The sequence below is a fragment of the Penicillium verhagenii genome (genome assembly GCF_028828195.1).
Source record: "Penicillium verhagenii strain IBT 33310 chromosome Unknown utg000004l_segment0_segment0, whole genome shotgun sequence".
NCBI classification, from domain to species: domain Eukaryota; kingdom Fungi; phylum Ascomycota; class Eurotiomycetes; order Eurotiales; family Aspergillaceae; genus Penicillium; species Penicillium verhagenii.
This window is the reverse complement of record NW_026643168.1, coordinates 1,496,126-1,518,496: the sequence shown is the minus strand read 5'-3', so window position 1 is coordinate 1,518,496 and position 22,371 is coordinate 1,496,126. Positions and strand designations below refer to the sequence as shown.

Below are 22,371 nucleotides of genomic sequence, written 5' to 3'. Positions count from 1 at the left end.
TGTGTGGATCATTGTTTTTCCACAGATTCCTATCCGGGGTGAACCGTTGTCTGCCACCAACGGCGCGTGGAGAAACTAAGGGTTGGTTAGATTTCGCATCTGAAAATTTTGACCAACGATGTTTCATACGCACTAGTGATGGTATTCGTGATACAATCATAATGTACATAACTATGGTGAAATGGTCAGGTGATTTTGGGAATTAGTCATACTTCACCAGCCTCCTGGCGGTTAACTATTAACTAACCAGTTACGTAGGGGAACCATCTCGAGCTCAGCTGCCTCTGGTTTTTCCTGCCCCTCGACCATTTCCAGAGTATTTTAATAACATCTTGAGAGCCTAATGTCACACCTTTGTCAGTTTGCCTTGACAACACGGCGTTCTATCTTTTCTTTCGCTAAAAAGTCACTCTGGCAGTTACCATCGAACCCCGGGCCTCGAATTCCTCAGCAGGAACTTATTAACGAAGAGTTTTGTCCTAACTACAACTTAACAACCTCCTACCCAACAAAGCCTGGGGAATCACTGGCTAGGAGATTTTAACTACTTGTTAAAATTGGCTAGGGATCACAATCAACTGTGTGGCTTACGCAAGACATTCAAGATACACACACCGTAACCACACGTGCCTAGTTCATATTGATCGCCAAGAAATTAACCCTGCTCCTCATGATTCAGGCTTAAATAGCAATCTGAAAGACTAGTTGCCCTAAAAATAACCAACAGTAACAATGCCGACGATGCTTGGCATGAGAGGGAGATTGAAAGCCATATCAAACAGAAAAATCCAGAGCATCGTGGCTGCACAATTCTTCGGACATGCCTGGATGACTTTGAAGTAACCGGTCCGGGAGGAAAACATATGTGCCTTGTGTACGAAGCGATGAGAGAGCCCCTTTGGATTTTCCAGAGGCGTTTCATTGATCGCAAGCTTCCTTTGCCCATTGCGAAGGCCTACATCTACTTCCTCCTTGTTGGCCTTGATTACCTCCACTCAGAGTGCAAAGTTGTCCACGGTGGTGAGTGTTTGTCGCCATTCTCGTATGCTTGTTCTGGAATTTAAAGATCTCATCTACCTCTCAGATCTTAAGCTAGGGAATATCCTCATGAGCTTCGAAAACGAAAACATTCTCACCGACTTTATCAAACGACAAGAGCCGATGCAATGTAAGATTGTTGGCGAAAGTGGTCGAACTATCTACCGCTGCCATAATGACTTCGGTGTACTTGATGGAAGAGAAATTAAGAAACTGATTCCGAAAATAGCCGACTTCGGACTCGCAATAAGACTGGATAAGCCGTCTACCCAAAACGGAATGGTAGGAGAGCAACTGGGTACTTATCCTATCCAACCAGACTATTACTGTGCTCCAGAGGTAATCCTTGGCTGTGGTTGGGATTTTAAGGCAGATATCTGGAACTTTGGCGTGTTGGTAAGAACCCTGTAACTGTTTGTTTCCTAAAGGTCAATTTATAACACAACGGGACTTTTGTTTCTCTTGTACCTGGCTATAATCCCTGGCTTAGGCTTTATACTAATAATTCCGTTCCTTAAGGTGTGGAATATCCTTGGGAGCAAGGAGTTGTTCCAGCAGGTACTTGATACAAATGGCCAATACGATGCAAAATCACACCTCGCGGAAATGATTGCCCTGTTGGGGCCCCCACCGGAAGCACTACTCGCGAGATCAAAGGCCATGTCAGAGCTCAGCTGGCCCCAGCCTGTCACGAACGACACTGGTGAACTCTGTAATAATGCTCAGGAATTCTTCAACGGCCCTTTCTTTGACGCAGAAGGTGGGTTGACAACTATATCGTACGCATTTATTTACCTTGCATACTGACTGTGTTCAAGATCAATTCCGCTATACTACATTGATCCCGTCCAGAAGTTTAGAGCACACAACCCCGTTCCTCGAAGAGAAGGATCGGGCGGCATTTCTGTCTTTTGTTCATAATATGCTGACTTGGCTCCCGGAGGAGAGGAAGACAGCTCGGGAACTGATGGATCATCCGTTTCTCAGACTGAGGGGTTGATCAATTGCCCATTTGTCTCCCTTCTGAAAGCTCCCAATTGGAGGTGATCTGTGCAAGTATGTTCGATTCTTGAGCTCCGGATTTTGAGCCATCGTTTCAAAGACGTAAACTACTGAAACTATCTGCGACGTTCCTCGAAATTGGCATCACTTTTTCTTTCTGATTGGCGTTTGAGTTGACTGCGTAGCGCTTTATGGAGTGCCGTGACCTTATCTAATGAATTGAGTAACTATGCCTTCCAGTATCCCACAAATATCCTATTTTCTTTAGGCTTTCGGCTAGGGAAGTGTATAGGCTGGGTATGAAAAAGCCGTGCGAGCTTTTAAATTCTTTGAGGAGGACGGTCTGCTTCGTGACCGTCACTACCTGGTACGATTGATTAATTCTCCTCCAAACTGCAATTTTGCTGGAATGCTTAAGAAAATTGTTCAATTCCTGTGATGGGCCGCCCGATGAATCAAAATGCCAAGTGATGGTGGAAAGCTTCTTAATAGTTGGGCGGTAGACTCCACTAGTGTTTTGCGGTGCCTGGCAAGGATCAAAGGATCAGGTCACGGTGAGCTTCACCTAGGGGAAAAATTTGTAGCTGTAGGTTGTATTGGCAAATTTGTAGTAAATATTTATCCCACCAGCATGTTAGCTCAGGGGAAGAGCGCCGGGCTCATAACCCGGAGGACCCTGGATCGAAACCAGGACATGCTATGTCTATCTTTTTTTTTTTTTTTTTTTTTTCTGATAACTACGCTAATCATAGCTGTAATGCCTACTCAATTATCAAGTAATTATTTTTTTACTCTTATAAAGTGCTTCTAGGAAGATTTGGCAAGCAATCACATGGCTTTAATAGCTTGTATTGCAGCTGTGAAATCAAATTACCCACAAAATATTGAAACTTCAAAGTATTTAATTTCAGAAGTGAAACAGATCCAGGAAGAGGATCCAGAGACACAAAGACGAATTAAAAGCGTGGTCAAGAACTTGAAGCTTAAAAATATGACTCGGAAGTTAGCCCCAAAATTCCTAGGACCTTTTAAGGTTATCGGGAAGATTGGATTACAAGCATATCGTCTTGCTTTACCACAACAGTTGGAGAGAATCCATAATGTTTTTCATGTCCTCTTATTGGAACCTGGTTGAAATACGGGCATACGGATGGTATTGTCTCCGACCGTAGATCGATATTCACTAGTAAATTTTGGCCAGAGCTATGTTTTCATTCCAAAATCAAGCAATGCTCATCAACAGCTTACAATTGTCAAGGAAAAGTTTTTACACCTCCCCATCAAGGGACCCCAGGGGCAGCGCCGGGCGCTTGGGGGGCCTTGGATAGTCAAATTGTTTTCAATGTTAGGAGAAATCAAGAATTAGTTCAACTATTTATAATCGAATCTGTGGCGATTCGATATTGTAACTATTTTCTAAGACTGTACTTCCCTCGGGGCTGTAATCCTCGGAATCCTTTTGCGGATTGTAAGAATGATTCAATGTTACTTTTTGCCTCTCGGAGACCTTTTGCGAAAGAACTCATGTATAGAGTATTGTGGGCACATGAAACCACGTCTCTGGTAAAAGGCAATAAATGGGTTCTGTACTAGCCTGTCCCACTCCTCATGTATACGTGCTTCCATTTCCATATGTACATATGTGCACATATTTAATATACAAGATCAACCTCCATCCAGATGTCGAATTTGAAGCAGATCATTCAAATTGTAAATACTTATCAAGCTTATCTTTCAACGCCGCAAGGAGAATTGGCTTAGCCAGGTAATCATCCATCCCCGAATCCAGACACTTCTCCCGATCGCCCTGAATTGCCGAGGCCGTGAGAGCGATGACCAAAATGCGCCGCACCGCATCCACAGAATCCTGGCGGAGATGGCGGGTGGCCACATACCCGTCCATGATGGGCATTTGAACATCCATCAAGATCAAATGATATGGTTGCTTTGCACTGGCCTTCTTCTGGATTCCTTCCACGGCTTCAAGGCCGTTGTTGTAGGCATCTACGTGGGCGAATCCCAGCTTCTTGAGGAACTGCACCGTGATTTTTTGGTTGATCAGGTTATCCTCTGCTATGCAGACGCGCAGCTGGGAGAGAGGGATTTGGGACAGATCCATGTGATTAGGGACTGTGGTACCAAGCTGGCGAAGTAAATCGCTCGTGGATTCCGCTGGAGAAACAGGACCCGAATCTCCGAGTTTGACTTTCGACAAGACGATCGAGAAAGATACAGTCGTGCCGACGTTCTCGACGCTCTCGAGTTCGATGGTGCCTCCCATAAGACCTACGAGAGATTTGCAGATACTGAGACCCAAGCCACTGCCTCCGAACCGACGCGCAGTGCTGGCATCAGCCTGTGTGAATGGCTTGAACAAATGCTTTATGAGGGACGCGGGAATGCCAATACCGGTGTCCGATACCCAAAAGGAGAGACGGACTGAGTCCTCTGTTTCATTGTCTGCCCTGGATCCTATCGTGATGGACCCGGTTTTTGTGAACTTGAGGCTGTTGCCATATAGATTGCCTAGTATTTGCTGCAGACGCACAGGATCACCATATACGCGGGATTGAGGTATTTTGATATCCTGGATAATGCCGACATTGTTGGATCGTCCACTATTCACGAAATCGGTCGACATGGAGCGAATCAGTCCCCGGATCATCTTGTCCACGTCAAAGGGCACAATGTGCAACTGCATCTTGTTCGCTTCGATCTTGGAAAAGTCGAGAATGTCATTGATCACGGCAAGGAGGAGGTTAGCTGACACGCGAATCGAGTCTGCCATTTCCAATTGCGCTTCTGGCAGGTCACTGCCGTGCAGAAGCTCCGAGTTGCCAATCACTCCATTGAGTGGCGTTCGTAGCTCATGAGATATATTGGCAAGAAAGCTGCTCTTAGCCTTGGCGGCCTCTTCGGCTAGCTTGGCATGATGAAGAGCCTCCGCTTTGGCGACGTTCGCTTCTTGCTCTGCTGCCATTGCTTCTGCCAAGGCCTTCTTCTGCATATCGACCATGGATTGGTTGATAGCGGATACCCGTTCGACTTCCTTGAGTGTCAACGCATTGGAATAGCTAATTCCGAGTTGAACGACTAGTAGCTGCAAGACGACGCGGTTAAGATATGAGAACGCGTTCGGAGTTCCCTCCACGTAGAGAACCGCAAGGGGTTCACTCTCATCGCCACCTTGAGAAACAGGCAATGCCACCACTGATTTGCTGACTTGATTTTGCGCCTCCCAAGCTTCGCTGCCAGAGGTGAATCGCGGATCCTGGAAGACGTCCGGCAGATACGCTGCTTCGCGAAAGCGAACACAATAGTTCACAATGCTTTCTTCGACAAGACTGGACTGCTCAATCCGTCTAGGGGAACGGTGTACTTTAGTACGTCCTGCCGCTTCGCCACTGGCTGCCACAACCCACCCGACGGCCGGGTCCTCCTTGGTGATGATGGCCACTGCGACAGCAACGCCGTAGCAGCTCTCTAGAACAATTGTGCACATCTCCCGTAGCAGCTCATCAACCCTTAGAATGCTGGATATCACCTGTGACCGTTCAAGAATGGAGGTCAGATCTGAGATGTGTAAAGTACGCTCCGCTGGAGATTCATCTGCATTTGGATTTTCATCGTTGCCATGATCAGATACTTGACGAGTCGGTATAACAGTTTGGGGATGCTCAGTTTGAGTAGCGGCTTCTCGTGCCACATTCTTCAAATTTTGCTCCAGGTTATACAAGCGCAGAACGTGATCAGCCACTCCGGTAGCCCCCATCCGCCGGTAGAGTGTGACAGCTTCTTTCAGCGCGTAAGTGCCTAGTCTCGAAGACCCCTCGCGCATCAGATGTTCGCCTAACAGATGGTTGGTCAGAGCTTCCTCCAACCCAAATCCATACAGGGCAGCGTGCTCCAGTGCCTCTTGGTAGAGACACAAAGCAGCCCTTTGATCATTCTCCATTTCGGCAATCTGGGCCCCCAAGATTTTAGTCCATGCCAGGTAATTCACATCTGAGATAACCTGCCACTGTTCAATCTTACGCCTGAAGTATTTCAACATCTTCGCCAGGTTAGCCATTTCCTCTTCAAAGCCCGGCTCGAGTGATCGTCCGTTGACGTCGGATGCCAAATGAAGGGAGCGTGCGCGATATGCAGGATTGAGCTGCTGCTGCTTCCGGATCCACATGCATCCGGCCAAGGCAAGGGAATGGAAGAACATGAGGAATCGTGTGTTTCGTGCGGACCATATGGCATTTACTTTCTTCAAACACGAATTGCCAAGCGCAACTGCTCGGTGGAAATGACCGTAAAGAAACAACGGAGCAATTTCCATGCTCTCGTAAAACATCAGCGGGCGGTCACTATTTTTGATATTTCTTACTAGCCAACTCTTATATGTGGTTGATGAATGATCTTCGTCACTCATCACCCCCGCCGATTCTTGCGTAAACGTTTTCCCTTGTAAAGCACGGCAGAGCTGGCAGATTGTAATGAGGATAGTACCGCCAGGAGTGTCTGATTGCCAATTTGAAATGTCCTCACAGCTGTGGGCACAGAAGCTCTCCAGCTCGGCCAGGTTTTCAGAGGCAAAGAACCTCATACTAGAAAGTAGCCCGTAGTTCAAAATAGTGGCGCTTCTATCACCCGCGTCAATGGAGAGGTCCAGAACCCCTTCCATTTGGCAGATTGATGATTGGATATGGCTTCGTGTGTGATCAACAAAGGTTAAATACAACGCAATGCCACGCCCTTTGATGTGTGAGTCTTTACATTGCTCAATCAAAGCAAGAGCAAGCTCTGCACAATGACTTGCGAAGGAAATTGTGCTGTGTCGAGTGATCGCTATCACAGCCAGCTGCAGCAGTCCCATGCCCGCGTGGGGGAAAGGGCCACGGGAGAGATAAGTTTCAACCATGACCAGCGTCATCTGGTAGAAAGTAATGGTGTCAGACCAGAAAGCCGCGCTAGTGGCCTCCACTAAAACTGCACCGATAGCAGCCAAGCTCAAATCCTCAACGGGTGTCCTTTCAATAGTCTCAATCTGAATAGCGGAAATGGCCTCGCATAACCGGCGGAATTCCTTGTCACATTTGGCAAAACTAGGGTTATCGTCAATTGCGATCCCCAGCGTTCCGAGAGCTTCTTTCAGCGACTGGAAAGCGCCGGACGAGTTACCCATTTGTGCAAGCATGCGACACTGCAATATCCATGAGGGGGCCTTGTCTACTGGACTTCGGGCGCTAGATAGCATGGAGTCCAATAAATGACTAGCTTCGGCATGCTGTCCTCGGTACAAGTAAGCTTCAGCGGCGGACGTAAATATCTGCAGTGTCTCGGCGTAGCTGACATCCTCAACTTCTTCGTCCCACATGGCTTCCTGGAGCAGTAAAATGCAGCTTTGGTAATATTTGATGTCGGCGAAGCGGAAACCAGTCTCGCTTGTGGCTTTTGCATAATCCAATAAAAACTTTCTGAAAGGCTCCCTTCTTGCCACGGAGGTTTTAATTATCGGGGCAGACTCCAAGATGGCGGATGCCAACATATTGCAATATTTGTCATCGTGGGAGTAATACCGCAGTAGCACTTGGGCTTTGATGAAGTCCACATGATGCTGGTCTCTGGTGTGAAAGGACACTGCGATGTGCATGTAATGATTATATGTGAACGAAAAGACGTCATGGTCCTTTGTGGGCACGATAACGTAGGCTTGGATTGTTGCCTGTAGACCTTGAATCATCTCCTGATCAGACAATTCAGACTCGGAATCCATTTTGGCGGTGTTGAGAAGCCTTCGAACCAGCTGGAACGAGAAAGTCGTGCCCAAAACAGATGCCCAGGCCAGTATTGACTTTGAAACAGAAGGTAGATTACTGAGGCGCTTTGTTAAGAAATTTGCGAGATTCGTGTCGTCGTAGTTATCCGCTCTGAAATGTGCAGAGATGCGGCTCAGATCAAATGACCACAATCCTTTCTGGTGGTCATAACCGATGAGTCCATGTTCATAGCACTCGGTCAACATTTCGCGAACGTAAAATGGGTTTCCACTAGTCCTAGATTGAATGAGCGCCCCCAGGGGCAAGAGGACAGGTATGGACAAAAACAGGGTGCTTGATACGTATTCCAATACGCTGTCTTCACTGAGCGGGGGCAGATTGATAGAAGTAACACCTATATCTCTGCCTTTCCGAAGTTCTATGTACTTTAGTAAGCAAAAATCAAGCATAGTAACATATTATGAACATTGCAGATAAAATAACAAGATGGACGGAAGAATGAGGGTGAATTTACCTTTATTGGTACAGAAGTCAAGAATTCTCGTAAGAATCTCGGATGAGGTATTTGCACTCGGTCGGTAGGCCAGGATTATAACTACTTCGATCCTCGCCGAGGCAATCTGGGCAATAAGTTCCAACGATTCTTCGTCTGCCAAGTGAACATCGTCTAAGCAGAGGCAAACCAACTTGTACTGTGTAAAGGCTCTGAGAATATCCAGCAATGTCCGCACAAGAGGCAATGACTTGGTAGAGGATCCAGTTCGAAGGAATTTTTCGGCACTTTCTGTTCCACGACTTTCGAGGGAATTTCGGTAGGGTAAAGGTATTGAAGAACGAGCAGCTTTGTTCAGCGTTTGTTCCGGCAAGTCGGGCCCCAAAAGGAATTTGGGAAGGCTAAGAACCTTATGAAGAGTGTCCCACGCAGGGCCAATATGATGTCGCAGCATCGGCAGGAAACTGGACTCGAGTGTGTTTTCGGAAAACGCTTGTTCGAAAAGACTTGAGAACAAATTTAGGACCGGGCGCTGACGTTCTTTGATTGCAAGATCAAAATGGGAGTTCGCAAAGAAGCCTCTTCGTCGAGCTTCCATCTGCACTGATTTGATGAGTCGAGACTTGCCCAATCCAGCTCCTGCCTCAATGCTGATAATCTCGCATCTTCCTTTCGGCAGCATCCCACGATACACAGTTTGCCTCCTAGCGTTGCCACTAGATAGGGAGCTTCCATCACCACTGGCGCCGTCGGTCGATAGTGTTGACAATCGCTTATCCAACCCTTTGTTGTTGTTGTCCAAAGCCACGGATCCGGACTCACTAGCTTCACTTGGACTGTACTGAGAACCTCCTGGGGAACGTACGCGGCTTGCGTTAGCCACATAAGATTGAGCAAGTCCCATTGATGTCATATTAGTGGAAGCTGGCAAGCTGAAAATCCCAGTGGCCAAATTACGAGCTTCGTCTTCTTCCTCCAGGCTAGCGTCTGGTAGAGTAGGAGCGACGAAAATTGCCGTTTGGTCCTTCGGTACGGACGACTGGTGGATTTCTTTGCCTCCCTGATACATTCTGTGTTTACGATCCAGAACCTCAACGATTGCGTCCCGCTCGGCCTTCCGGCCCACCATCGTGCGCGGAAGCGTAAAGAAAGGAGAAACATCATTGCTGGCGATCTTAAATTTTTCCACTTCTGCTTGGTCACTCTCTTCCAACAACCTCCGCGCCTCCACAATGTCATGTAACAGACCATTAACAGAGTTGTACCGTTCTGAGACATTCTTTGCAGTCGCTTTGGCGATGATACGTGCGATGATCTCCGGTACTTCGGGCCGCAAGGTGGATGCCAACGGTAGCTCCTGTCCAAGAACCTCCCTAACAATTTCCATGGGAGTCTGGCCCCCGAATGAGGCATGTTGGACTAGAGCGCTCCAAAGCAAGACACCGAGGGAATAGATGTCGACCCTGTTATCGAGCTGTATGGGCGTCCGACTGGTCTGTTCGACACTCAAGTAAGAGGTATTCGCCGTAGCGTCGTTCTGGTTGGAAATAATAGGCGAGCCAGCGCCCAAGCGCCTGGTGTCGTATTGCCGGAGGCCCGCTCCGATATGAATCAATCTCACGCAGGCAGTGTTCTGACTGAAGTGAAATGTATCCCCCCGAATCTGTCCATGAACAATCTGCCGGCTATGCAGCATTTCAATGCACTCCGCTGCACCAATAGCAAAATCCAGAAATGTTTGCAAAGGCATGAGCTCACCTCGATCGGATTGAAGCCCTCCCCCACCATCGGTCTCGCTATGGATCTGATCTCCTTCCGGGCGCGAATGATACCAGGTTGCGCCACAATCAACGAAGCGTGAAAGATCGTTGGGACCGGGGCTTTCGTAAATGCAGACCAGTGCCGATGGCTCTTCGTCTTCACTGAGGCTGGGTAGGCGCCGTATTTCCACGGGTCGCAGGAGATATTTGCGGCGAGAAGCGGCGACGGATGTCACCATCTGATACTCCTCCTGCATCCTTTCTTCCGCGACTGAATTCTCACCAATACATGCTACCACTTCGATCAAGTTCTCTGGCTCTTGAACCGTGGTGCCGATGCGGCTGTCCCTCGCTGGGCCACGTGGGGCCGAGGCACCGTCAAAGTCCACGGGAGATGAAACATTTTGGGAACCAGCTATAGGCGCATCATCCGGGTGAGTGGTAAATTCGAGGCGTTTGGTGCCGAAGACGTGTCTGGTCGAGGCTTCAGCATGGGACTTGCTTTCCGTTCGGAAAGTGGGGTTGGGCCAACGCACCTCACGCCATAGCTTGAGCGAGATTGCCTCGACGCGTCCCAGGTATAAGCGACCAGGCGATCCAACTTTTCCATCAGATCAACTCGAGGGCCTTGGGCCTCTTTGTATGTAACCCAAATTCCCAAGGAGAAGGGGATTTATGTATTTGGGTGGGGCGCAAAGATCAATCGTCGGACTTTGTCATCATGGTCGTTGCGGGGGGGGTTCTGTTATATTTCACGGGGACTCGAATGGGGTGCTGTCAGAGGAAAATTAAAAGGACAAAGTGAAAGGAGAAAGTACAACATAGTCTAAAATTGGAAGGTGGTTAGTCACTAGACGGGATGAGAAGTCGGAAAGCACCGAAAGGCACCAAATGTTGCCAAATGTTACCAAATGTTGCCAAATGTTACCAAATGTTGCCATTCCAAAATAAACCCGGTTTTGGCTTGGGACTTTTGGGATTTCTGATTTCATTGCCGTTTGCTTCTTTTGGACTAGAGATTCACTAAAGATCAATTGGAAATTAAACTCGCTTGGTATTTTGTGCCGAGCCGGTAATGGATCTGCACAGATCAGAGTGATCGACTAGCATATCTTAGTTTCACTTCTGCATTAGCATGTGTACTAGTAAGTTTAACAAGTGAAAAAGGAAGCGAAATGAACAGAAACGCGGCAGGTTTAAAGCGGAGTCAACCCGTTGACCGTTGACTTTTTACTCTTTCAATGTTAGTAACCCTTCAAGTCTCCTTTATCCACTTTGCTCTTTATTTCCTACATAAATATTTATCTTCCCAACGGCCTTTTTCTTGTTTTAAGTCAGTCATCAGTGATCACCTAAGACCTTACAGATGTCGGAAGACACCCGAGCCAACGCGTAAGTCTTTCCAAAAAAGAGAAATTTCCTATATATTTTGGGGGCTTTCGATTTCTGTTACTTCCAGACCAGTGGTCCCACCCTAAACTGCTCGGTGCTGGATTCAATCCGATCCGATCTTGCCCGTATGGCCAACTCCATTCCGGATCCTAACTGACCTTCAGCTTTAAATCGTTTAGTCTCCGCCTGGGGTCAATTGCCCCAAACTTCCAAGCCGAAACTACCATCGGCCCTATTGACTTTCATGAGTGGGCGGGTAGTGACTGGGTGATTCTGTTCTCTCACCCAGAGGATTACACCCCGGTATGCACTACCGAACTGGCGGCGCTGGCCAAATACGAGCCCGAGTTCACCAAACGCCACGTCAAGCTGATAGGTCTCTCGGCCAACTCTATCCAATCACACGATGGCTGGATCAATGACATTGCCGAGATAGCGGGGTGTCCTTTGACCTTTCCCGTTATCGGTGACGAGGACCGCCAGATTGCTTATGCCTATGACATGTGAGTGACTTGTACAAATCTCTAAAGCACTCCAGCTAGACAGTTCACAGACTCACGCGCTTACACTACTCCTAGGCTGGATCACCAAGATCTCACCAATGTAGACGCCAGGGGCATCGCTTATACCATCCGCTCCGTCTTCATCATCGACCCTAACAAGGTCATCAGGATGCTTCAGTGCTACCCCGCTTCTACGGGCCGTAATACTGAGGAGCTGCTCCGTGTGGTTGACTCTTTACTCGCTACCGACAAGCATGCCATCAATACACCCGTCAACTGGGTGCCTGGTGAAGATGTGGTGGTCCCTGCCAGTGTCAATGACCAGGATGCCAAAGCTCGTTTCCCAGTTATGAAATTGATCAAGCCGTACTTGCGGTTCACCCCGTTGCCAAAGGAATAAAGGTATGGTACATATGCCACGTTCAAATGTTAAGTTGGATGTATATATGATCTTAAGGTCTGAATACCAACACATATGTTCCTGACGCTCCACGTCCATACATGTATATCCAGAAGTTTACTAAACCGTATTCAAATACATTCGAAAGCACAAGTGGAAAAGAATTCGGAAAGGAGTACAGGGCTTGGGAGCGATGAAACAACTGCGGGTAGCCGGTGGGGACTACCCGGTCTACCGGGTCCAGCAAACCCGCTAGCGCCAGAAGATATAGAACGCGGCTGATTTCTGTCATTTTGGTTCGCGGAAACTCTTCCAGGAAATTTGATAGGTTCGTTCAACATTGAATGTTCCACATGCTGCCCGGCAAGAAACTCCGGGGCTAGATCATTTATGTATGCCTGCGGAAAAAGTCCTCTTTTTGACCATAAGAATAAAGAAAATCTAGAGTCGACACTTACAAGATCCTGAGGAATGCAGTCGGGATCCGTGGAACCAACTTGAACATTCATCAAAATCTAGATCCACTAACATTGAAAGAACATTGAATTACCAAAATGTTTCAAATGTTTATCTACGAAAAATCTACAATTGAGGATTCATGAAATGGTTAAATACTGAATATTCAATGTTGCCATTGTCAACTGTGACAGATAGTGGTCACTGCACATGTGTTTTGGAACCAAATATATTTACATGCATTGGAAAATAAGATCAACTGCAGTAGACTTCAATGATTTGAGTCTCGGAAGATCAATATAGACTCTGCGCAAAAAGGCCCAAACGTCCGCAGAATTCCCTATTCCGGGCACCGAGAATCGTGAGGAACTTGCCGAGTCAATGGTGCTCCCGAACCCGATCGGCTGGCGGGGGTAACGATCAAGACGTGATGCCTTACAGTGAGCGGTGCAGTCCACTCACTGGGGAAGTTGTTCTTCCGGAAGCCGGCTAGAACAAGGGTTGAGGGAAGATTGTGTGTCGTGTATGAAACACCAATTTCAAAGTATTCAAGCAATATGTTATATATGCAAGCAAGGGCGAGAACCAGCAAGTCTCGATCAGCCGTTCATGGTCTTCTCCGGAACTTCCTGGAACATCTCTGGGAAGAACCCCGGAGGTGGCCAGATGTCTGCAATGGATGGGGGGTGGACAAGAGGTTGTGATCCTACCAGTCGATCAGGGTCATGGCAGAAGGCCTGGAAAGTGCTATCGTCCAAGAATCCAAAATCTTTGAGGCCAGCCTCGCGGTTGTTGGACCATTCAGTTGTGTCCAGGTATGCCAGGTCTTTGAAAATCGCGTCGAGGTCCCCGTTCCCAACGGGATATCCCATCTCGCTCGGTCCGGTTCGATCACTCGTGGGAGGCTTACCCATCATTGGGTTAGAGGTAGCGGAATCTGGGGTTTGTGGCTGCGGGTGAGTAGTGCCAGTGGAGGCGTACATCATATCTGGTCCACTGCGCGGGGTCACTTTCTCCGAAAGAATCGAGCGTGTGTCCATTGGCTGCTGCGCTTGCTGCAACGGTACTTCCATCATGGATAAATCCGTGTTCTCCATGACGGTGTCTTTGGGTGTCAACGACTGACCGTCGACGGGAATGCTAATTCCAAGGATAGATGAAGCATAGCTCCCTTGATCGTGCGGAAGCATGCCGTGTGCACCGACCGGCTGCATGGGACCGAGTGTTGCTGTTCCGGGCATCGAGGGGGGAACGATGGCGCCAGAAAATCCTGGCTGGGCTCTAGGAAAGTCATGCGGCTGTTGCCAGCGTTCCATTGAAGATACCAAGGAGCCATACACGGGCCATGTCGGTATCAACGCGGTTGTTTTTTGCTGAAACTCCTCCGCCCATTGGGAAAATGGGAAGCTATCCGAAGAATCCACTGTTTGTCGTAGTGAAAAGGCCTGTTCGGATATGGTGCGCATGCCGAACTCGAAAATAGGCGGGAGTCCGCACATGGGGAAATTTTCCAGGTGTTGTGAAATCATCGACAGCCCTCTATACAATAGCTTCTTTGCTCCCTCGGTTGCTGGTCGCTGGCTTCGGTGCAACCCCTGCTCTCCGGGAATCAGGTGCAAGTAAAGCCAAAGAAGGGTCGCCACATAAGTGAGTCCGAGATAACTCTGATGCGGCAACAAAGCAGAATGTCGGTCCGGATAGATACTCTCAGGCCCGATCAAGCGACATCCAAGAGGTAGCCCATCATCCCATTGCTTGAGGTCCACGACCAGCTGCTGTGCGAAGGAGGCAGGTTTGTAACCCATGGCTAAGTTGCGAGAAGTCTTGTTGAGTACACTGGCCAGTTCAACCAATCGATTGAAGCAGCTTAATGCTAGTAGCGGACCTCTTCGAGGAGGGTTCTTGCCATGTGCCGCACCAGTGGGAGGGAGAACGTCCACCCACGAATTCCACTCTTCCAATCCATCCTCTTCCAAAAGGCCCACGGTAGTCAAATCATTCGACGACATTGCCGGAGATCGGGAGAGACGGAACGATAGTAATGAGTCGACCACAAAGCACCCCAAGAAGACCGCTTTGCCTTGTCTCAATTCATCCGAGCGACGGGTATCCGTCATGGCTCCCAAACCCATGGCAACGGCCATCCGCACTGCTTGGCCACTTAACAGCCACGAGGCTGTCCAGTCCTCTAATCCCATGTTCACCAACGTTAGTAAGAGTAATGCCTGAATGTGACCGAGTTCGTAACGTTCGTTTTCCGAAGGGATGAGATTTCGGGCTACTGCATAGTACTCTTTCGCAAGAGACAAAGCTCCCTCCGGACGGGCTCGCGGATCGGGTCGAGACTGAGTAATGGTATAACTTAAAATAGCCCATAGTGTTGCATGGTCTCCGGACCCCGGAGATGTTGTCGCCACTGAGAATGGTGCATTGGCGTAGAGGTAGGAGGCGCGAAGGATGTTGTGTTTGGCGACAACGGGGAACCAAGAGTGCGTTGTCGCGAAGTAAATATCGAGGAGTTGTGAGGTCTGCGGTGGTAGTTGGAGGGTATGGGGGCTATTGCTCAATTGGGAGCTACGATTGTCCGGGGCCTGCGCCAGGCGAGCTCGTTTCGTAATTGGGGAGAGGCCGGGGGGTCCGACCACTCGAGGCGCGTCAGATCCCAGAGGGGTCATTTCTCGACCAACTCGAAACCCCCAATGACTATCCGAGACGTCTGCAAAATCATCGTTGGGGCTTCGCGGTCGTTTGCCGGTGGTGAGGGGGGCTGGCTCGGAGTTTGATAGCATTTTCTCGAGTGCGCTAAACAGGCGACTAGTCTTCCAGGTCTCATGAAGGCTCTCTGAATTATTGTCGTCCGTCCAGACGGACATCATCTTGCCGCGACGACCGGCCGATTCCATCGTGGTTCCCAGCATGGCTAACATGGTTTCTTCAAACCCGTCGATGTTGCAGATAGAGAGCGCCCATAGTTTCTCTAGACCCCGTACATAACCTTCCGGTAGACCTCGTTTCTTCGCATGGGGATCGTAGGAGCATGTGTGGTCCGAAGCCTGGCAGGCGGAGCAAGTGGGACGAACTCCATCACATTTGTCCTGAGATTCCGAGTGCGGGCGGTTAGTCCGGGAGACGAACTGTTGGGATGATTCGCGGACTCACTTTTTTACTGCGACAACGGTCGCATGCTCTGGAGACCCTCTTCCGCCGAGGGGCTTTATCGGAGCCCTCATCCATGAAGAGGGTTTTATTAGTTTAGCTCAAGATGCATGCCATGTGTTTCTCAAGTGAGAAGAAAGCGCGACAACTCTCAGGAAGTCGAAATATAGAAGCTGGATGGAATGGGGATAGAGAATCCCTAAAGAGGAAGATCTAAATTCAAGGAAAAGGAATTCCAGGGCGCGTGGAAAAAAAGGGCATATAATTGAAGAATTGGCCGAATGCGATCGGAAAGAAAGGTGGATTACGCAAGAGGGCCAAAGCTGGGCAAAGCTGGAGTAATGTCACATCCAACCACAAAACAGGGGGGGGAAAGCTGAGTCAACCACTCCCAAATTCTCTAAGCTCAATTCTAAAAAAAAAAAATTTAAGAAAAGAGCCCCGTAATGTCGAAGCGAGTGACAAAAAAAGAAAAACAGGAACATTAACAAGAGGATCTTTTACAAAGTATCGGGTGTTTTCGAGGCTTGTTCTGAACTTCCCCACGTCCCCACGCGTGGGAAATGTGGGAAACTGATCACAGCGTGCATACAAACTTGTACTTGAGACACATATCTCTGCCATCATTGTAGGTCAAAAGCAAAGCAACAACTAATATCTAGGCCCTTTAACTTCAGGTCTTAGTTTTTTATTGATTTGTTTCACTCAATTCATCTCTTCAAATGTTTCACAGCCAACTTTAGTCGTTTTCTCTTGTTCCTCAATCTCCGACCATCGGCAGTTTATATAACTTAAGATTGTATCCAACATTCAACTACTGAGGATTATTGCCCCACGAAAATCCACTCTCGTTCTCGGTTGGACTCGCAAGATCTGACGATCATTGATCAATCTAATTCCAGATTATCTAAAAACAGAAATTCAACTATCTGCAGGGCAGACACTGCCCCAATTGACGGGGAGGCTTACACCCGGCATCCCGATCTCACGGGTGACCCGCCGGCTCCCCGACTACTCTATCCAACTCCGTCGGGATGGAGATCCGAGGCTCTTGGTGATAACCTCAAGGGCTTCAGTAACTTTGCATAAACTACATAGCTCGCAGGGTCTTTTGTCAAAGTTGAAAACATCATTCACATTCAACATACTGCACAAACACCACTTTTGGTTAAGCACTACCATACCAAGCCTTCTCCTTTCTCCCTTCTCCTTACTCCCGTACGTGCAAGCTTGTTTTCGGATGGAGCCGAGTTGGATTTGCACCGAGTTTAATTTTACCTGTCAAGACAGGGATAAGACTTTTGCCGTCACGAAAACAAACCACAAGTTTTAATGCTTCAGAGAGCTGCGGCAGTCGGGTTTGTCTTGAAATTACCCTGTTCCCCTTTTTCCTGGAAACACAAATGACGTAGAAAAATATACGAACTACTTAATAGGTATAAAGCAGAACGAAGACTTGAAGACTTTTATACGACAATGTAAGCTAAAGGAAAAGTAGTATCAACTAACACCGGGCAGGTAAAGGCACAACCACTAATATCGAAGGTTTGAGGCCGGTTCCTTTTTAAGGTTGCAAAAATCTAATTCTGTGTTCATAATGGCAAACTCGTGACAAGGAGGAAATAGACAACCCAAAGATTCTAAGGAGGAAGAATGGAAATAGATAGAATTGAATCTTCTAGAGGCAGTAAAGCCTTCTTGACCGATCATGGTACTGTTGACCCATACAGGCGACGAAATGTGGCAGAATAAAAAAAAAAAACCCAACGCGGGGGTCGAACCCGCAACCTTAAGATTAGAAGTCTTACGCGCTACCATTGCGCTAGTCGGGCTTCTGGATTGAAAATTGGAATAATAAAGCGCTATCAAGGAAAACGTACGAAATAATTTGCCACGTGTTTGGCCATGTCAACTGGTGTATCTACAGTAAGATAAGTAAGAGTACGCAGGTCACATGACAAATGACCAAACAACATCTATGAATAATCCAAAGACAGATTAACTAGTTATTCTAATGTTAACCTGTTGACTACCATTGTAAGTCGATACCTCCAGAGGTAGCACTTAAGACTTTCTTAACAGACGAGGTGTATGTGGGCTCAAGTGCCAAATATCAGTCATAGTAAATAGTATCCTGCCATATTCGAACAATGAAAGTGGAAGATAGGAATGTAAGTGAATCGAATATATGAAAAAATTGGCTAAAACAATGACATATACTAGTGTAGTAGGGCAAGAAAGGGGGCGTTATTAGTAGTTCGTAGAACGAAAAAACTGAAAGAAAAAAAAAAGAAGGAGGGCCCGAACCGCGATTCGAACGCGGGGCCTCCTGCAGTTAGGATGTTAACCCAAAGCAGGAATCATACCTAGGAATTGTTAGTTGATTGTTGGCTAGTTTGCGAGTCTGAGAGACGCTTACCACTAGACCATCCGGGCACTGTATGACAAACTAGCCGAAAATCAACATTATGATGGACTGTGTCTTTGTCAACAAAAGGGAAAAGCCGACAAAATAAAAAAATTTGAGTAGGACAATAAAAGGGAAGCAAAATTTAAATTTGTTAAAAAAAAAAAGAAATGGGCCCAAATTCCACATCAACCCCAGGGGCTGGTTTTCAAGTGGATTTGAGAAATAGAAAAAGAAAAAAAGGGAAAGGAGGGCCCGAACCGCGATTCGAACGCGGGGCCTCCTGCAGTTAGGATGTTAACCCAAAGCAGGAATCATACCTGGGAATTGTTAGTTGATTGTGGGCTAGTGCGAGAATTTGAGAGACGCTTACCACTAGACCATCCGGGCAACTCGGTGTGCGGGTCTGTCTCATAAACCGGTATATGAAATCCTAGCTCATAAGACTAAAAAGGTATATATACCCACGGAACCTTAGCTCTGAGTCCCCACCTAAAGCACTTGAGAATCTTCGATGTATTCGTGACATTTTCAGTCATTTTATGCTATATTCCACTCAAGTGCTGATTTTGAGTGAATACGACCGAGATGAATCCCTCATGTGGCTCTTCGAATCTTCCAAAGTTGATCAAGTACCACCTGAAGACATGGCTACATTGATTGTCTATATCTAGTAATAGGTAGAGCTCCAATGGTTGACCATATTACCTGGTAGTCAATACCCATGGTCATTTATGTCGGGAATCAGCTTCTAATGTTTCCATATCTACATACTCGGGTCGTCAGACTGGCCTCCAAAAAAAATGTTCTCCTTAGCTAAGAGCTCGCCACCAACTTGAATAAAAGGGCTATTGATTGATATATTCTGCAGTCAGTCGGGTCCATCCAGTCAGACCCAATAATATGTTTTTGATTTCTTCAGAAAAACCACTCCCCAACCTTACATGTATGTATGCACATAAAAGATTAAATATTGATCGATTGAGCCCTCGAGCAATTCTATAACTTTGACTTTGCCCAGTTTTCTGGCCAAATCCAACCTTAGAAAGTACTAGTCTTTGTTCGGAGTTAATCAAGACTGAAGCTAATCGTAAGCACGGACCAAACCGATAACACTAACGCCGAGGCAAATTGCCATGGGCGGTGTAACATTCCTCCCCGAGCTTTATTTCCTTTTATCAACTTCGCTCCGTCGTCAGCAACTACGTTTTGTTCATACCACAAGGCCCCTGAATTGCTGAGACCCTCATAATCCACCATTCATGCCCGGATTCTCAGATCCCGCGGACCTCGTGGCCGCGGGGTGGAAGAAACGCAAACGAGACCATGATGATTCCGCAAACTTGGCTCGGCCGTAAGTATTTACCTGATCCCTGACTGAATTGAAGCTGAACGTTCCCATCCTCATTTGACGGTTCACTGATTTGTTTCAATTGCAGTTCAGCATTCATGCCATTCCGTGTAGATTGCACTGATCACGATAAAAATTACATGCTGCCCCTATCTCGACAGCCAGCCGAGACTGGCGACCTCTCATTTCGACCGCGCTGTTTACCTCGCAAGCGCCGACACGTTCAAACACCTTACCTCTCTCTTCCATCCCACCAACAATCCTCCTTCCTCTCACCCAATATCTACGCCTCGAATCAGAGCGCCTACTCCCCACCCGTGTCCCCCAGGACTGTCCCTACCTCCTATCCATCTACTTCGCCCTCTGCGCTTCGTCCCTGCCACATCTGCTACCGTCGTCCTACCACACGACAGGTCCTTGACGCATACGCAGATTGTGATCTCTGCGGGGAACGTGCATGCTTCATCTGCCTCCGCCAATGTGACTCTCCCGCCTGTCGTGGCACCAACAGGCATCCAGGTGCTCCCGACGGATCAAACATCTACGGCTCTGATGAAACACACGACTCAAAAGTCCAGGGTTCTCGACGAAAGATCTGCTCCAGCTGTGCGGTGGAGGGAGTTACCGACATTGGCACCGAAATTGTCCAGTGCCTGGATTGTGTCCGCGACCATTCCGCAGCCTGGCCTACTAGCTCCGTGGGTGCTGGGTGGACATTGGATCCTATGAACCTCGACCAAATGATGGGATAACACCTTACTTCTCATCTGCTACGCCCATACATGAATCACCGAGCACATGCTCTTACAAACCGCAATACCACGAACCCGATATGACAATGACCCCTACGACATACACCCTACTATCATCTCCCTGGGCCGATTTCAACATTTTATGGCTCTTTTTATTTATTTTTATCTTCCTCCTATATTTTTTTATTACTTTGTCACTTCCTCTTCATCTTTCACGGCGCCGGAAATATGCATGCATAAAGCCTGTATTTGTTTTTCTTTCTTCTTTCTTCTTTCTTCTTTCTTCTTCTTTCTTCTGCCGGACTTGTTGATTTGCATGGGCATAATCTGCATTTATTATCTGTTATCTTCTCTGATCTTCTTTTATCTTCTCTTGTTTCCTTATATTTCTTTCGATTTCTCTTCATTTCTGTTCAGGCATGGCATAGTGATACCAATATAGGTTACATCAATTAATGAATTTTCAATGGTACTCTGGCAATTAAAAGTGACCACAAATGTAAGGTAATGAGATACAATATGTGGATATGTAGAACTCAGATGTGGGATGCTGATCGGGTATAACAAAGAAAAAACCAAGGTGGCCATGCAATTTAATACTCCTCTTTCTCGAGGACCTCTACTTCCTCGTGGCGTATTCTACCGTCCAAACCGCATCTGAGCTCCAGCGTAGTGCCACAGACCACGCATGAAGCCCTGATACTCCACAGCTTCACCGTACCCGGCTACACCATGACTGCGATCTCCGGTGCAGTACATCTCAGTAAGGCGGATCTGCCATGGCGGGTAGCCATCCAATTTCAAATAAGATGAGAAGACCAGCAAAAGATCTGGCTCAGGATTAATGATATTGGCTGGGACGCGGTCCGATCGTCCCTCAGGCTGAAGTGGCTGGGAGGTGATTTCACTGAGCTCTGCGTCCACCAGTTCTGGGGTGATATCCTCTGGTGACAGCTTTCCATTCTGTGACATCTCGGCCAGGGTCTTGGTCAGATCCACCATGGTCTCCCGGCCATCGGTGGCAGAGAGGAGAAGCAGTGTCATGGGAGGAACCTCAGACTTGGAGTCAGCTGTGGCACCGAAAACGGGGTGGTGGGGAGCAAAGAGCCGCAGGGAAGGCTGCTGCGATGGGGAGCCGAAGTAGGATGCGAGCTTGGTGGTGATGATTTGATGCAGAGCTGGAATGCATGATTTCAAGGCACCTGGATTATTGGGTTCAATCAGTCTTTTTTTTTCTTCCTTTCTCAAGGGGGAAACTCATATCGGGGAAGGCTGCATACCTGTCTTCTCATATATACTGAGCTGCGAAATCCCCGCACAGGCACTCCAAGCTGTCAACTCGGCCACCTCATCCATCAAGACTGCCAACGCATCGTCCTCGGTCCGCAATGTCAAGATCATACTCAAGTGCTCGGGCAATCGCTTTAAATCCCGAACATCCTTCCGGATCAGCTCGGGCGTCCGGTGGTGGTGGTAGACGACAGCGAAGACGCGATCAACAACGGCATGGTAGGCCTGGAGCAAGCGCACGATGATGCCAAAGATGATGTGAGTGAGTGCATAGGTGAAATGATGAATCTGCGACTTGATGAATGTACGGATTGGCTTCTTGCGAGCTTTCTGGCGCCGTTGGTGGGATGAAGAGGTCGTAGATGCTCTGGACCGCGTCCGTGGCAGGTCTGCGGGATCGGGCAGGTAGGGCTTAATCAGATTCTCGCGATCGGCAACTGAGAGCTTGTTACCGCGAGAGCGAATCTCCGCGCGCAAGATATTGCGGTCTTCTTGAGTGACCATTGTCGATCGATGGGTGGGGGTGGTTAGGGAAGAGTGAAAGCGGGAAAAGTTGCAATCGGGATTAGGTGAACGGCTATGCACATGCAACGTATACTGTTG

General features: G+C 47.9%; 6 protein-coding genes across 6 annotated transcripts; 3 read left to right on the top strand and 3 right to left on the bottom strand.

Moving 5' to 3' along the window:
* Positions 1-863: 863 nt before the first annotated feature.
* Positions 864-2,038, top strand: N7466_003470 (putative serine/threonine-protein kinase; the record flags this gene model as incomplete). Its single annotated transcript, XM_057162867.1, has 4 exons — positions 864-1,020; positions 1,067-1,434; positions 1,558-1,798; positions 1,857-2,038. 4 exons carry the CDS (start codon positions 864-866, stop codon positions 2,036-2,038), a joined length of 948 nt encoding a protein of 315 aa, XP_057023982.1.
* Positions 2,039-3,739: 1,701 nt separating this feature from the next.
* Positions 3,740-10,671, bottom strand: N7466_003469 (uncharacterized protein; the record flags this gene model as incomplete). Its single annotated transcript, XM_057162866.1, has 3 exons — positions 3,740-8,202; positions 8,323-10,535; positions 10,598-10,671. 3 exons carry the CDS (start codon positions 10,669-10,671, stop codon positions 3,740-3,742), a joined length of 6,750 nt encoding a protein of 2,249 aa, XP_057023981.1.
* A 756-nt stretch (positions 10,672-11,427) lies between these two features.
* Positions 11,428-12,356, top strand: N7466_003468 (peroxiredoxin; the record flags this gene model as incomplete). Its single annotated transcript, XM_057162865.1, has 3 exons — positions 11,428-11,453; positions 11,633-11,956; positions 12,032-12,356. The coding sequence occupies 3 exons, from the start codon at positions 11,428-11,430 to the stop codon at positions 12,354-12,356; spliced, it is 675 nt and encodes a 224-aa protein (XP_057023980.1).
* Positions 12,357-13,411: 1,055 nt separating this feature from the next.
* Positions 13,412-16,046, bottom strand: N7466_003467 (putative C6 transcription factor; the record flags this gene model as incomplete). Its single annotated transcript, XM_057162864.1, has 2 exons — positions 13,412-15,946; positions 15,972-16,046. The coding sequence occupies 2 exons, from the start codon at positions 16,044-16,046 to the stop codon at positions 13,412-13,414; spliced, it is 2,610 nt and encodes an 869-aa protein (XP_057023979.1).
* A 3,591-nt stretch (positions 16,047-19,637) lies between these two features.
* N7466_003466 (uncharacterized protein) lies at positions 19,638-20,478 on the top strand (the record flags this gene model as incomplete). The annotated part of the gene is made up of 2 exons (XM_057162863.1): positions 19,638-19,729; positions 19,815-20,478. The coding sequence occupies 2 exons, from the start codon at positions 19,638-19,640 to the stop codon at positions 20,476-20,478; spliced, it is 756 nt and encodes a 251-aa protein (XP_057023978.1).
* Positions 20,479-21,117: 639 nt separating this feature from the next.
* Positions 21,118-22,272, bottom strand: N7466_003465 (ditrans,polycis-polyprenyl diphosphate synthase; the record flags this gene model as incomplete). Its single annotated transcript, XM_057162862.1, has 2 exons — positions 21,118-21,680; positions 21,759-22,272. The coding sequence occupies 2 exons, from the start codon at positions 22,270-22,272 to the stop codon at positions 21,118-21,120; spliced, it is 1,077 nt and encodes a 358-aa protein (XP_057023977.1).
* Positions 22,273-22,371: the final 99 nt, after the last annotated feature.